Genomic DNA, 13,914 nt, shown 5'->3' on the forward strand with positions numbered 1-13,914 from the left:
AGAAATATTGGAAATATCCAAAGCGATTCCTACATTTTCCAGATAATTGGGAAACGATAGAACAAGAAGGAGCCATCAGGTTACAGGCCCATCAGCTCACTCCCCTCTCGATCTGCTGATTTGCTCGATCAAATCATTCCTGTGTTCAATTTCAGTTCATTTTCGACACTTCCATAGATTTCAAACTACAATCAACGACTCAATCAAAGCTTTATGAAACCCGTTGTATATATTTCATTACAGAGAATTAATAGTCTGAGAACCAGTGGACGGCAGACCACACATAATTTAGGAAAGCCTAAAATTTCCTCAGTGAGTCTGTTGGACCTATCAATCATGATGTGGGGGCTAGTTGAACGCGGTTGCGGTGGCCTTAGCTACACTCAGGAGCGACAGGTGTGAACATTTCATTAACTAAAAAAGTATTTTAGGAAAGCTGCCGTTTGAATTTCTTTGAAGTTTCAGAAGCTTATATTTCTGAAGGCAGACCGGTACGTCAGTTTCTTTGACCTGGCAGACAGTAAAATCTGTCTCCCTTGAGTATGAAAATACAGGGTGGTCCAGATTTTAGTTCAATAACTAAATAGGACAACTCTTTTTGTAAAAAAAAGTTCATATAAACATATTTCCCCTAACAAGCTTCGTTTCAGAGATACAGAGTGTTAAAGTTTGAAAAAAAAAAACAGTTTTTAACTTATAACTGGCCAACGCACTTGCCAGAAAAGGAGCACAAACTCCTTTTATCTGCCCGGAACCTTTATGCGGTGTAGACAAATGCACCTACAAGAAAGAGTTTCAGGAAAAAGAGGTAACCGAAAGAGAAAAACTCTGGCGGAATCTTCCAGGTCTGGATCACTGTAAAAAGTTCCTTCGAAACTTTCACTCTACAAGATCCAAGAAGTATCTGGATCTTAGTAAGAATATGCTGCACCTCCCCAATGGATTCCTCACAGGGCATTGCCGCCTTAAGAAATACCTCATGAGAATGGGACTAACAGAAAATGACGAGTACAGATTCTGTGGGGAGGAGGAAGAAACTCCGGATCACCTGGTGATGGAATGCCTCGCCATCGCTAGCCAACGCGAAACACGACACTTGGACACGAAACTTATAGAAGTGAGGAATTAGCCTCCTTGAAGCCAACCCAGATATTGGAGTTCATCAGAACTCTGGAACTGGAAGGCGAGCTGTAGATCACGTTATGGAGAGAATAGTTCTGATGGGGGGCACAATAGACCATTAGGTAGCAGTGAAACGTAACCTCCTTAAGTAAATCTAAATCTACTTATTACTCTAGTATTATTACATTCATTGTTTTGATATTTGGGTATTGAAGTCTATACAGGGTGTTTCCTAAACATGCGGCAAAAATTCAGGGGGTTGTTCCTTGGACTATTCTAAGAATATTTTGTCCTTTGATGATTTTTGAAAAACCTATTTGTTTCGAAGATATAGGGGAAACAAAATTTCAGATAATAACATTTTATTATGAAAAATTACATGAAAATTCAACTCGACCTACAAAAACTGTTGAAAATGACCACCTCTAGCCAGCATACAAGCATCCAATCTTCTCCTCATTGACTGCCGAACCCTTTCAAAAACACCAGGATCATTTCTTATTAAGTTACACCCAGCAATGATCCGATTTCGCAAGTCTTCCACATTTTCTACTGGAGTGGTATAGTCAAAAAACTGGCCGTTTTTAGTAATTGGAATGTTGTTAAACAAATTTAAAAATAAATTGTACCTACTTAGTAAACACAGTGCGGTACGCATTTTTATTTAAACTATTATTAATTTTAAAAATATGAAAAATGTTGTTCGCCCTGTATCTTCGAAACAAAGAGGTTTTTCAAAAATCATCCAAGGACAAAACATGCTTAAAATAGTCCAAGGAACAACCCCCTGAATTTTTGCCGCATGTTTAGGAAACACCCTGTATAATGTAACATTTCGAATTATGTGAATGTCTCCGATCAACATTATCCAGTGGCATACATATATGAGATGATCTTTTTTCTATTGAAAATCTACATCACTCTTTTTTGGGATCACATCGTCCAATTGTCTTCTGTAGAAAAAATAGCAGAAACATATTTTGAACAAAATCCGCTGATATGATGACCCCAAGATCGCAGTTAGATGTGACTGTGGTCGGTCAAATGGTAGAAGTATCTTGGATTGTTCTTTTCCATACAGAGAACCTTGCATTTATCTAGGTTAAGAGGAAGGAGCCAAGTATTGGACCAACGCAAAATAGCATCGCAATAATCCTGATTCCACTAAACAGGGTAGGTCCGACGTCAAAAGCAGAAAGAGAAAGGACCAAAAACGGACCCCTGATTGACTCGCATCTGGTGGTACAGATCGTCCCGGAAGAAATTCGTGCTAAATCCCAGGTTGGGGAGTGCGAATTGCAGAATAGATACGTGAATTGTATTTTCACCAATTTTGGCAACTATTGTAACAAAACTTATAGGTCTGAAGTTATTAGGGAAGAACTTATCCCACTTTTGGAAATTGACCAGTGCCTCTTTCCAACATTTTGGAGATGAATGTCCGTTGAAGGATTGCTTGAAAATGATATAAACAATGATGATGCCCAGCTTTTCAACAGCTTGACAGATACAGGGTCACTTCTAAGAGAAGATAGTCGCTTCTCAACAAGATCAGGAGGAAACTTCACATATTCTAGTTGCTTAATCGACCTAGGGAAGTTGAGTCTTGGAAGATTGCCAGGCCCAGAAATGAAAGAAGCGGTGAAAGCTTCACCCAACACATTTGCAGACTCGGAGGCACTAAAAATCTTACAACCTTGACTGCCCTGGACCATAGGAATGGCGACATTAGAATTCAAGTTGGATCTGGTACATTTGAAGAACCTTTTACGATTTTTCGATGAAGCAAGGCTCACACGATTTGAGGTTTTTTTTTCACCGACAGGCGGGTTGGTAACAATCAATTATTTCGTTTGAAATCATAATTATACTCCCAAATCTCTTGGAGTTGAACTTGATTCTTCTTTGGATTACAAGATCCACTTGGAAAATTCACGTTTGGGATTGAAGTCGAGGAATAATATCCTTCAAAAATTAGATGGTTCTTTTTGGGGTGCTGATGCCAGCACTCTCCGTACGGCAGCTTTGACCTTGGTTATTTCTGCTGCTGAATAATACTGTTGTTCTGTTTGGTTCAATACTGCACATGTTCATAAAATTGATGCACACACAGCTTAACGCTTCTATGAGAATTATCGTAAGTAATTGCACAAGTGCATCAAAATTACCGATAATTTTGCATGACAGCGTGTTGTCATAAAAACTGCATGAGTTCATTTTCATTTTTGGAGAAAGAGCCCGACACCGAAGGTGGAGGGCTCTTTCTCCAAAAATGAAAATGACCGAATGCAGTTTTTCAAGGAAAACACGCTGGAATGCGAAATTATCCGGTCATTTTGATGCACGAGTGTAATTCGGGGGAATATTTCCCGAATAAACTGTTACATCACTTGTCAAACTGATGTAGAATGGAATTGCCATAGATTCGAACTGTGTAAGATGCATAGAAACTATGCATCTTTGAACAGAACAATTATCGCAGTGCAGTTTCGCTTCCTACAATGCAATTATCGTAAGTAATTGCACAAGTGCATCAAAATTACCGATAATTTTGCATGACAGCGTGTTGTCATTAAAACTGCATGAGTTCATTTTCATTTTTGGAGAAAGAGCCCGACACCGAAGGTGGAGGGCTCTTTCTCCAAAAATGAAAATGACCGAATGCAGTTTTTCAAAGAAAACACGCTGGAATGCGAAATTATCCGGTCATTTTGATGCACGAGTGTATAGGTAATTCGGGGGAATATTTCCCGAATAAACTGTTACATCACTTGTCAAACTGATGTAGAATGGAATTGCCATAGATTCGATCTGTGTAAGATGCATAGAAACTATGCATCTATGAACAGAACAATTATCGCAGTGCAGTTTCGCTTCCTACAATGCAATTATCGCTGTAATTTTCGATAATTGTTCTCCATATACATAGAATTTTTGACAGGAGGGAAATATTCGCTGTAATTTTCGATAATTGTTCTCCAGATACATAGAATTTTTGACAGGAGGGAAATATTCGCTGTAATTTTCGATAATTGTTCTCCAGATACATAGAATTTTTGACAGGAGGGAAATATTCAGTGGAACTATTAGATCTGCACATTTACATTGGTTACCAGTGCTATCACATATACTTCTGCCTCATATTCGTAGACAGGTTGCAGTCAAGAAATCTTGGGGAAATTTTCATTTCTACCCCAACTTATTCCAATTGTATCTCACCTCCCAGATACTAGAACTGCCAAATTAAAGTTACGCAAACCTTTATAGATTAGTACCTTCCTTCAATCTAATGAAAGTGACAAGGAAATTTGGCGTTCGGAATGGAGTTCTTGTAATGGCTTCAACAGAAGTCTAATCGTTGATCCTTCAGAGAAATCTTCCCAGGAAAATTTGGTGTATTTTAAATCGAATTGGAACTGGTCATGGTCGTTGCAATAGTATGCTCTTCAATTCTATCGAAAGCTCACTATGTGAGTGTGGTATAGAAGAAACCATTGACCACTTGGTGAATACTTGATCAATTTAGAAATTTCATTGTGGTTTCCAAGCATTTCGTTTCAGATTATTTTTTAGAATGGGTCGCTAACTTCAAATATCTATAATGGAAACTAACATTAATTACTCCTTTCTGGTTCTTTTCTTTTTTGTTTTCAGATTTAATTATAAAGTCGTCAAGCTTTGGTGAAGAGAAAGGATGAGAAGATTTTGTTTGGATGAAAAGGAGGCCCTTCAATATAAATATATTAGCTTATTCTGTAAACAAATACGATTTGAGTACATACGATGGACGTAAGTAACGTTGTCATATAGAGTTATTGGTTCTTATTATATGGAGTATACTCAGTGGCGTACCCATATATGAGCCTTGGGGGGGGGGGATAAAGAAAAAAATTTTTCAAATTTTTCTTCTTTTGAAGAATATCCATATAATGGATATTCCTTCTGGGGAGGGGATATATCCCCCTTATCCCTCCCCTTGGGTACGCCACTGAGTATACTTGGATCAAATCAGGTTCTTGAGGGAATGTAAACTTTTGAGCGAAATGAAGAGCAAGATTCGCATTCCTGTGAAAGTATATCATTGGAAGGTAGACTAGAACGGTTGAACATCGTCGTCCGACTGGAAAAGATTCCCAGACCACTGTCAATCTTCCGCAGTCTAGTGCGCAGCTCATTTTAATTAATAGTTTTAACACGTTTGGTCACTATACTTGAGTTAGGAATATTGAGTTGTAATTTCGATGATAAGAGTAACATGATCTGAACGTCCGAAAAGTGGTAGAATGCATTGGCGCCATTGTATTACTATCAAAAAATTGTTTTTATTTCAACATCGTAGCACAAACAGGAACGAAGATAATGACCAATGTTGAAATCGCCTAAATTTCAATTTTGGCCTTTAACTCGAAAACAAAAGATGGAGAAATTCAGTTAAAAGAATTATAAGCTTTAAAGAAAAAGATACGGCCATGTTCATTTTCCATAAATCTTAGGGTTAAAAAGTTCAGGTATTACCAATTCTGCCCACCCTGTACAGAAAGATTCTTAAGTGAATTTTATATTACGTGATCACACTACATGTTATTCTATTTCCTTCACAAATTTCAAAACTGCAGAAACATGATTTGATTTGTTTATCGTTTCTGGTGTCAAATTGCACTACAGCGAATAGAAGAATTGTGATTTCGGTGTTCCAATGTACAGGGTGGGCAAATAAGCGAGGTAAGCGGCTAAATCTCAGGATCCACTCATCGTAGAGACTTGCAGTAAAAATTTTTACCACTAAAGTGATAAAGAGAACACACTGGAAATTGTTTTGAAGTGTATACCCCTACCGCTAGGGGGCGTAATAGCTACCGTCGAGTAGATAAATGAATTTTACTCGAAAATGTTTCATATGAAGTTGTAGAAAAAATATCATCACGGTAATCCTTGGAAAATTCTCTATCTTTTTGAATTGTCACTTTCGATTTTACGACATCAAATAAGGGTAGGTGAAAGGGAGAAATCTGACTGATTGAAACGCCTGTAACTTCAGTTTGGCTCAACATTTTTGAGCAAATTAGATCTCGTCTGAAAGATAATATCTTGTTGATTGAGGACAAAATATAGTCATGATAAATTTGTTTTTGCTGCTTTCGGTAGGGGGCGCTAAGTCAGAAGTTCATTGTTTTGTTCATTTTACTCCGAAATTTCAAATGTAATGATAGGATTTCCTTAACAGAAACAGAAATTCCATCAAATTTGCATGAAAAAACCTGAAGGTCGCAAAGCGATAATTTCAGACGTGCCGAAGTTATGACCGAAAGAAGATATTCTTCAACTGATGCACTGCGAAAAACCAAATTGTGTCTTTAAGTTTTAAGAGAAACAGAAATCCCATCAAATTTGTATAAAAAACCAAAAGGTCGCAAAGCGATAGCTTCAGGTGTTCTGGAGTTATGGACGAAAACAGATATTCTTCAACTGATGCACTGAAAAACTAAATTGTGTAATCTTTCGGCCATAACTCTAGAACACCTGAAGCTATCGCTTTGCGACCTTTTGGTTTTTTATACAAATTTGATGGGATGTCTGTTTCTCTTAAAACTTAAAGACACAATTTGGTTTTTCGCAGTGCATCAGTTGAAGAATATCTTCTTTCGGTCATAACTTCAGCACGTCTGAAATTATCGCTTTGCGACCTTCAGGTTTTTTCATGCAAATTTGATGGAATTTCTGTTTCTGTTAAGGAAATCCTATCATTACATTTGAAATTTCGGAGTAAAATGAACAAAACAATGAACTTCTGACTTAGCGCCCCCTACCGAAAGCAGCAAAAACAAATTTATCATGACTATATTTTGTCCTCAATCAACAAGATATTATCTTTCAGACGAGATCTAATTTGCTCAAAAATGTTGAGCCAAACTGAAGTTACAGGCGTTTCAATCAGTCAGATTTCTCCCTTTCACCTAACCTTATTTGATGTCGTAAAATCGAAAGTGACAATTCAAAAAGATAGAGAATTTTCCAAGGATTACAGTGATGATATTTTTTCTACAACTTCATATGAAACATTATCTACTCGACGGTAGAGGTATACACTTCAAAACAATTTCCAGTGTGTTCTCTTTATCACTTTAGTGGTAAAAATTTTTACCGCAAGTCTCTACGATGAGTGGATCCTGAGATATAGCCGCTTACCTCGCTTATTTGCCCACCCTGTACATAATTTAACTTCTTAATTCTTTCTTCAAACTACTTCAACATCCCAAATAGTTCGTAAACAACTATTGTTTGACATAATAAGGGAAAAAATTAATATATCAATAATATCATGCGATCCAATTAAATATCGAAATGACTTATAGGTAGGTACTTTAAAAGAATTAAGTCATAGAAATAACAAAACGGGTTTTGCCTTTTTGTGTATATTGTTTCTTCGAATATAGTACATCAGTATTTTGAGGATTATCAATTGATTTAATATAATCAAGCAATTTAGAGCCTTACCCAATGAAAAAAATTAAAGAATATGTGTTTCATTCAAGTGCTTCATATTGAGGATGACAAAATTAATCATATGATCTCCTTGAATTGAACTATTTTTTTCTTCAAATTATAATATTAATATTCTCAATATAACTCAATTTTGAGGACATATGTTCTAAATTTTCATTTTTTGAAGAAAATTGTGAATTATCACAATAGTCTCGACTCGAATTTTAGTTTCCATACTGTAATAAAGTTTACCTGAAGAAATAAGTTATTTGATTGAATAAATATTACTTAGCAACATATCAAAGCTAAGATGACCTCGCATTCAGGTAGTTGGCCTTATTTCAGGAGAAGATTTTTTTGTGTGCAGACACACGGATTCCACTGCTTAATTATATGTATTAAAGAGTTACCAACAATTAGAATATGATCGACCGGACTAATACCAGTAGAGAAACCGAACAATAATTTTGAAAGGCTAAAAATCGCAATTAAAGAAATATTTTTTCGAAAAGTTAACGTATTGCGAATCAGAAAATTGAAAAAATAATTTGTTAAGATGATACTCAATACAATATTTTCATCGCAATGTGAACATTAATAGTTTCGAACTTTTGAATTATGAAAGTTCCATTCGATTTCCCGGGTTCAAACCACGCATCGTGATAGTCATTGAGAAATTCTTTCAGACGATTTGATATTCTGTGATATATTTTTTGTCTCCGATATTTTTTCTCAAAACTGCATATTATATCATATTCATTTAATAGTAATTACAGTAATTAACGCATATTTTTTGCTTCTGAAATTAGATATAATTTTCAAAATACAGGCAGCAATGTTGTATTTTTCTGAAGTTACATGCTTAAGATTTATTATAACTGATTTTAAGATCCTATCCAGAATATAAAGTAGATAATTTCAGCGAACTTGTTACAATTGTTTTCCTAAAACATTTCCAAAATATGAATTTTTCGCTTACTCTAGTATACAACAATCGGAGGATTTCCATTCTTCAAACATTTCATCTACATAAATCATCTCCGCACATGAACTAGATTCCGAAATTCTTGATGAAACGCAGGCACATTGCATAAATTTATCATAAACAAGTTTTTATCAATTTTCTTGCTATGGTCCAATAACAGAAATTCAATTGATATATTACGATTTTTTCCTCCAATAGAATGTTGTAAATACCTGATAGAAATCAATAGAACTTATAGGCGATCCAACGAAAATTTGCAAGGTTTAGAGTGTTTAAGCGATAATAAAGACATTTGAATAAAACAAAACAAGGAAGACTGAGTGAAATTCATTTGATCGTCAATTGATATCTTGGAAAACTGTATAAACTCGGTTGATCTCCAATGGTGCAATTGACGTGTGAATTAGGGATGGGAAAACATTTCGATATATCAAAATATCGATTTCTTCTTAGAAAATGGTCGATATTTTCACACTATCGATATTTATTCAAGAGTATCAAATTCGTTATTTTATGATATTTCGCATTATGGTTTCGTCCACAAGAAACATATTATACTCTAGTTCCTTTGATCGAAAATATTGGCGTCATATCGATATCTGTAAAAGTGGCTCTACTGAAAAATCCAAGAAGAACTAGCTCCATTAGAGAAGAATACTTTTCTCTCTGTATCATTTTGGATATTCGATTCAAAAGAATCTATTTCACTTCCCCAATAGCAAATCCAAATTCTTTATCGAAAATGGAAAATGAAATTTGTTCAGAAAAAAAGCATAGAGGCCAATGTTCTTCAAATAGATCCAATGAAGTTATCACAGAAGAAGTTGATAATCTAATCTTCTATTTGGAGCAGACATGAAATACTTTGGAACCGTAGTTCTGAATCCAAGAAATTCCAAATTCTGACTCCGCTGAGCTCAAACAATATCTGGACCAACCATTTCTGGAGAGGAAGTATGATCCAATAAAATTCTGGGTGAATTTTCGATATGTCACTCGGGTTCTTTTAGAAATAGCTCTGAAATATTCAATGTGTCAAGCTTCCTCAGTCACGTCAGCTGTGAGTTTAGCAATACCGGATAATAAAAGGAGATTGACAGAAAAACATATCAAGCAAAGAGTGCTTCTTTTTGATGTTCACACCGGACAAATACTGGTTTCAGTAAAATATTATTTTTTGTTTGTTTTTGAATAAAAAAATAACCTTATATTTGCTAAACGTGTAGGGGTACTTCTTTCTGGAAATTTCGATAAAGCCCATGACTTATATATATCGATAGTGTAAGAAAATATCGATACAATATATATCGATAGTATTCTGTCCTTTGCCCATCCCTAGTGTAAATGAACGAGCTGTCTGTGCTTTCCTCATTTTGTTTTCGATATTCTGCTTGAAATTTCTATGGATCTAGCGACGACACGAAAGTCGAATCAGTTCTAACTGAAATATTTTTTTGGTATTTTGCATGTTCCTGTTATTCTGATGAAGCAATTATCAACATTAAATTATGAAGAAAGCTGGAAATAATTATATTTATTTTATACTAGTTGCCCGCTGCTGCTCCGCACATTCGTTAGGCAACCCGAAATACATCCTTCGAAGTGTCAAATCATACTCTATAAACATGAACAAATTTATGCAGTAGCATAGTAGTATAAGGAATATATTCTTTATACTATGGTAATAGAACGGTACTTCTAAAATATATTTGGCAATTCAAAACACGTTTATGACCTATTACCTACCCAACCCCAATGGAATGAAGTATTCGGAGAAAATATTTATGCCAATTGCTGACATTAACATCTTGTAGGAAAAATAGTTTACCTAAGCAAAAATTCGTTTGTTGTCCGATTTTGAGAAGCGAAAATCATTGAATTCAGTTTTACTTCTACTTCAAACTTTCAAAGCCCATTTTGTAATTGGTAACCAAGGGACTTTCTTTAGAAAGCAACATACAAAATACAAATTGTTGAAAATGTTTTTTATAGGTTCTTCAAACATATTTTGCAAAACTTACAGAAAAAGAAAATGTTTGACTTTGTGAACGGTACTAAAGTAATTATAGCTTGAAGAATAAATAAAGAACCTAACTAAGATCCCTAAGTGATTTCTACCCGATCTATAATTCCTTTAATGGCGTGAATTTAAATTTAAGAATTTATTACCTGTCATAGTGAAGTTTAATAGTAAACATCTATCAATTTATTGTGAATAGATCAATATAACCTTCGAAACATGTTTTATTCAAATCTATTTTTTTAATGCATATTTTTAATGATTCAGATGGATATTTTGTACTTTTTCAATGCTTATTGATCCGAAACCTAGTCATCATTGAGTCCAACTTTATCGTTTGAGATAGTTCTCAGTTCAGGGAACAAGCGCTCAACAATAATTTTTCTCCAGGAAATCTTTTGCGTTCATATATATTATTGCTATTCCAAATTTCACATTTGAATCAGAAATAGAATGTCTAATTACTTGTGAATCCTTCAAATCAACTAAATTTTCAATTAAATATCATACACTGAAGTTTTCTATTGGTTCAGGTATATGTATTACCTCACAATAGTGTTGATTATATTCACAGATAAATTGACAGGTCTTCGGAATGAATTTCGAGAATTATAGAAGATAAGAAAACTTCATTAAACTAAGTGTAGCGAAATAATACAGAGAACGCCAACAAAATTTCAGTTATTATCCAGATACCTATAATTTGTATGATGGATATTCAATTTTTGAAATCTGAAGCGCTAATAACAAATGTAATCATTATGAGAAATAACAGCTTAGATTCGTTACTCGTTATCGTCATATTATCCTATAGAAGTATTCCAAACGGTGAATCCCCTATCGCATTTCGGTGAATCCCCGACTTACTTGAAAACGTTGAAAAACTTGAAAAGGTACAATGAATCCATTACTTTTGTCCGAAACGCAACTTATGAATAGTAGTAATTTATGATTATGAAAAATATTATTTGTCGTGACTCTACTTAAAAAAGGAGCTTCAAAAATTCTAAAGGCTACGAATCCAGTTTGAATAAGATTCTATTGTGTAACTTCAAAGAACAGTGCAAATTGGACTCGACGCTAAACTAGCGAAAAAGAAATATAAAATAATTACCATACACTGTTATCTATTTATTATGTTTATATTGACTTATAATTTTTTTCAGTAATTTCCGATAGTTTTCATCAGAATATATAATATTTTCTGTTTGGGCGTTAAAAAAAAAGAAGGGCTAATATTACTATCTACATGACAACATTGAGAGTATATATGCATGAACCTCACAGCCTTACATAATTAAATTATTCAGAGAATTCGTGATTTTTACTTCTTTTTGGCATTTTATTTTTCAGATAACTTATTTTATAGAAGTTTCAAATAAATATTGAAATATAGATCCTGATTCCATTCTCCCTTCTTTTAAACTAGCCAATAAAAGTCCAACCGGATTTGACTTTTGAATGAGCCCAAAAATGTTCTGTTTACAATAACAAATCTTTATAATACAGTATGTTGTTCTCTAGTGAGTTATTGAACAGTGTCCATCAAATGAAAACGAGAATCTCAAACACTTATAAATTGAGCTAATGATTGTCATTTGTAATAATTTATCTAGTATGATCATTATACAGTTAAACCATTCATTTCTTTCATCCTCCAAAAATATTTGGCTATCTAGGTATTCAATATCTAAAGATATTAGAATCATGTTAACATATAGCACATCTATTCTATTGGAATGTAGATATTGATAATTTTAGTTGGAACAGAAATTTTTTACTCTTTTCATTCAGATTGGCTGAATTATCCTTGAATTTAACGAGATGAATAAAAATTCAGATAAGTTCATTAAACAATATCTATACAGTTTTAGAAAGCTAATAGGTAACCCAATTAATAAATGTAATTCTACAAATACCTAATAATGATCAATCAGTACAGTTAGTGGTTACAGAAGGCAACACTTTCTTTCATTAATGAGAATTATTAATTACAAACTCGGATATGAATTCTGTACATCAATGGATAAATGAAACTCATTGAAAATTGTTCATATATACAATAAACAAGAATTTTGTTATTTCAATAATCAATTTTTTAAGAAAAAACTTCTGTTAGAATTAATTAAGAAAATTTGATTTAAAACAATTGAGAAAATTGGAGATTATATATTGAGAAAATCGTATTAGTTAGCGATACGAAAAGCAGGCATGGATCAGTAAACATTTACAGGCATAAAATCATTATTCTCAAAGACAAAAGGTGGGTAGACTAACTTTATCAGCAAAATCGTCTATTAATAGAGTATGCTAAAAATTACATATTTGTAGGACGAATCTTGTTTCAAATAGAAAAACGAAAATAGTATTTCTACATTCTTCCCACATCAAGCAATTTCAAATGTCAAAAACGCCATTCTAAATAAGCATGGAGACATCTCATGATAGAAATTAGAATTACAGAACCAATAAAGAATTGTTGGTTAAAAAAATCACATTGTACAAAATACCACTTTGAAGGGTCGAAGCACTTACCCTATGATTCCTTTGCCGTATATGTAATTTTCTCGCCGCCATGGACAGCCTCCGAATTCGCCGACAACTTTTTGAGGATTTCTGCTAATAAACCTGGTACTGGCACGATTATCGCATCGACGTCTTCTCGGCAGAATATTATTGGATTTATCCAATTTTCCGTTCATGACAGCAGTGTTCTGATTATTAATAACGTTTGTGAATGACTCTATATCAATATCTCCTTCATTTATGTTCATTCTATCCAGTTCTTGTTGAGTTTGCCAAATTCGAAGCCACAGAAGTTTAGCAGGTCCTTCTTGTTCAGGTTGAAACCAAGAGATAGAAGGATCCATACGAACTATCACAGTTATGTTAAGCGTTAATAACCATTGGGTTATTAGGATTAATTCTTCTCACATTAATTTACGAATAAACACACGCTGAAGTCACACCTTGGTGCACATCACACGGTCACAACTGACAGGCCTACAATACTTTCAATATAATCCGCTAGATAGCGGCCGAAAACCTGAACAGCCGCGGTAAATTTGAAAAAACTAACCTATTTCTATTTCCGATTCTGTAATATTATGTAATTGAATATAAAGGAAAAAAAAACTTTTGACAATTCGTACCAACAATACGTCAGATTGATAAAACCAAGTTGACACTTGAATCTATTCCTGGAAATCCTTCACAAATTGACATTAGAGATTTCCTTTGCTGAAATGTGAAATATATAGATATATATATTATATCTATTGCTAAAATTATTTATTAATTTTTG

The 13,914-nt window shown here is 34.0% G+C and overlaps 1 protein-coding gene across 4 annotated transcripts in view; it reads right to left on the reverse strand.

The window, feature by feature from the left end:
• The window catches only part of LOC123671222 (non-canonical poly(A) RNA polymerase protein Trf4-1-like), a 34,695-nt gene extending 20,921 nt beyond the window's left edge, over positions 1 to 13,774 (reverse strand). For 2 of the 4 annotated variants that reach the window (XR_006746065.1, XM_045604950.1), the window contains exon 1: positions 13,146 to 13,765. Coding sequence is in view for 2 of the 4 variants with exons in the window: in XM_045604950.1 (XP_045460906.1) it covers positions 13,146 to 13,480 (335 nt within the window). In the remaining 2 variants the exon portion in view is untranslated. Of the gene's footprint in view, positions 1 to 8,584; positions 8,898 to 13,145 lie in introns of those variants that run through there. The other 2 variants (XR_006746066.1, XM_045604952.1) reach the window with 2 other exon arrangements.
• Between the last annotated feature and the right edge of the window lie 140 nt (positions 13,775 to 13,914).

Source organism: Harmonia axyridis, chromosome 1 (genome assembly GCF_914767665.1).
Source record: "Harmonia axyridis chromosome 1, icHarAxyr1.1, whole genome shotgun sequence".
NCBI lineage: Eukaryota > Metazoa > Arthropoda > Insecta > Coleoptera > Coccinellidae > Harmonia > Harmonia axyridis.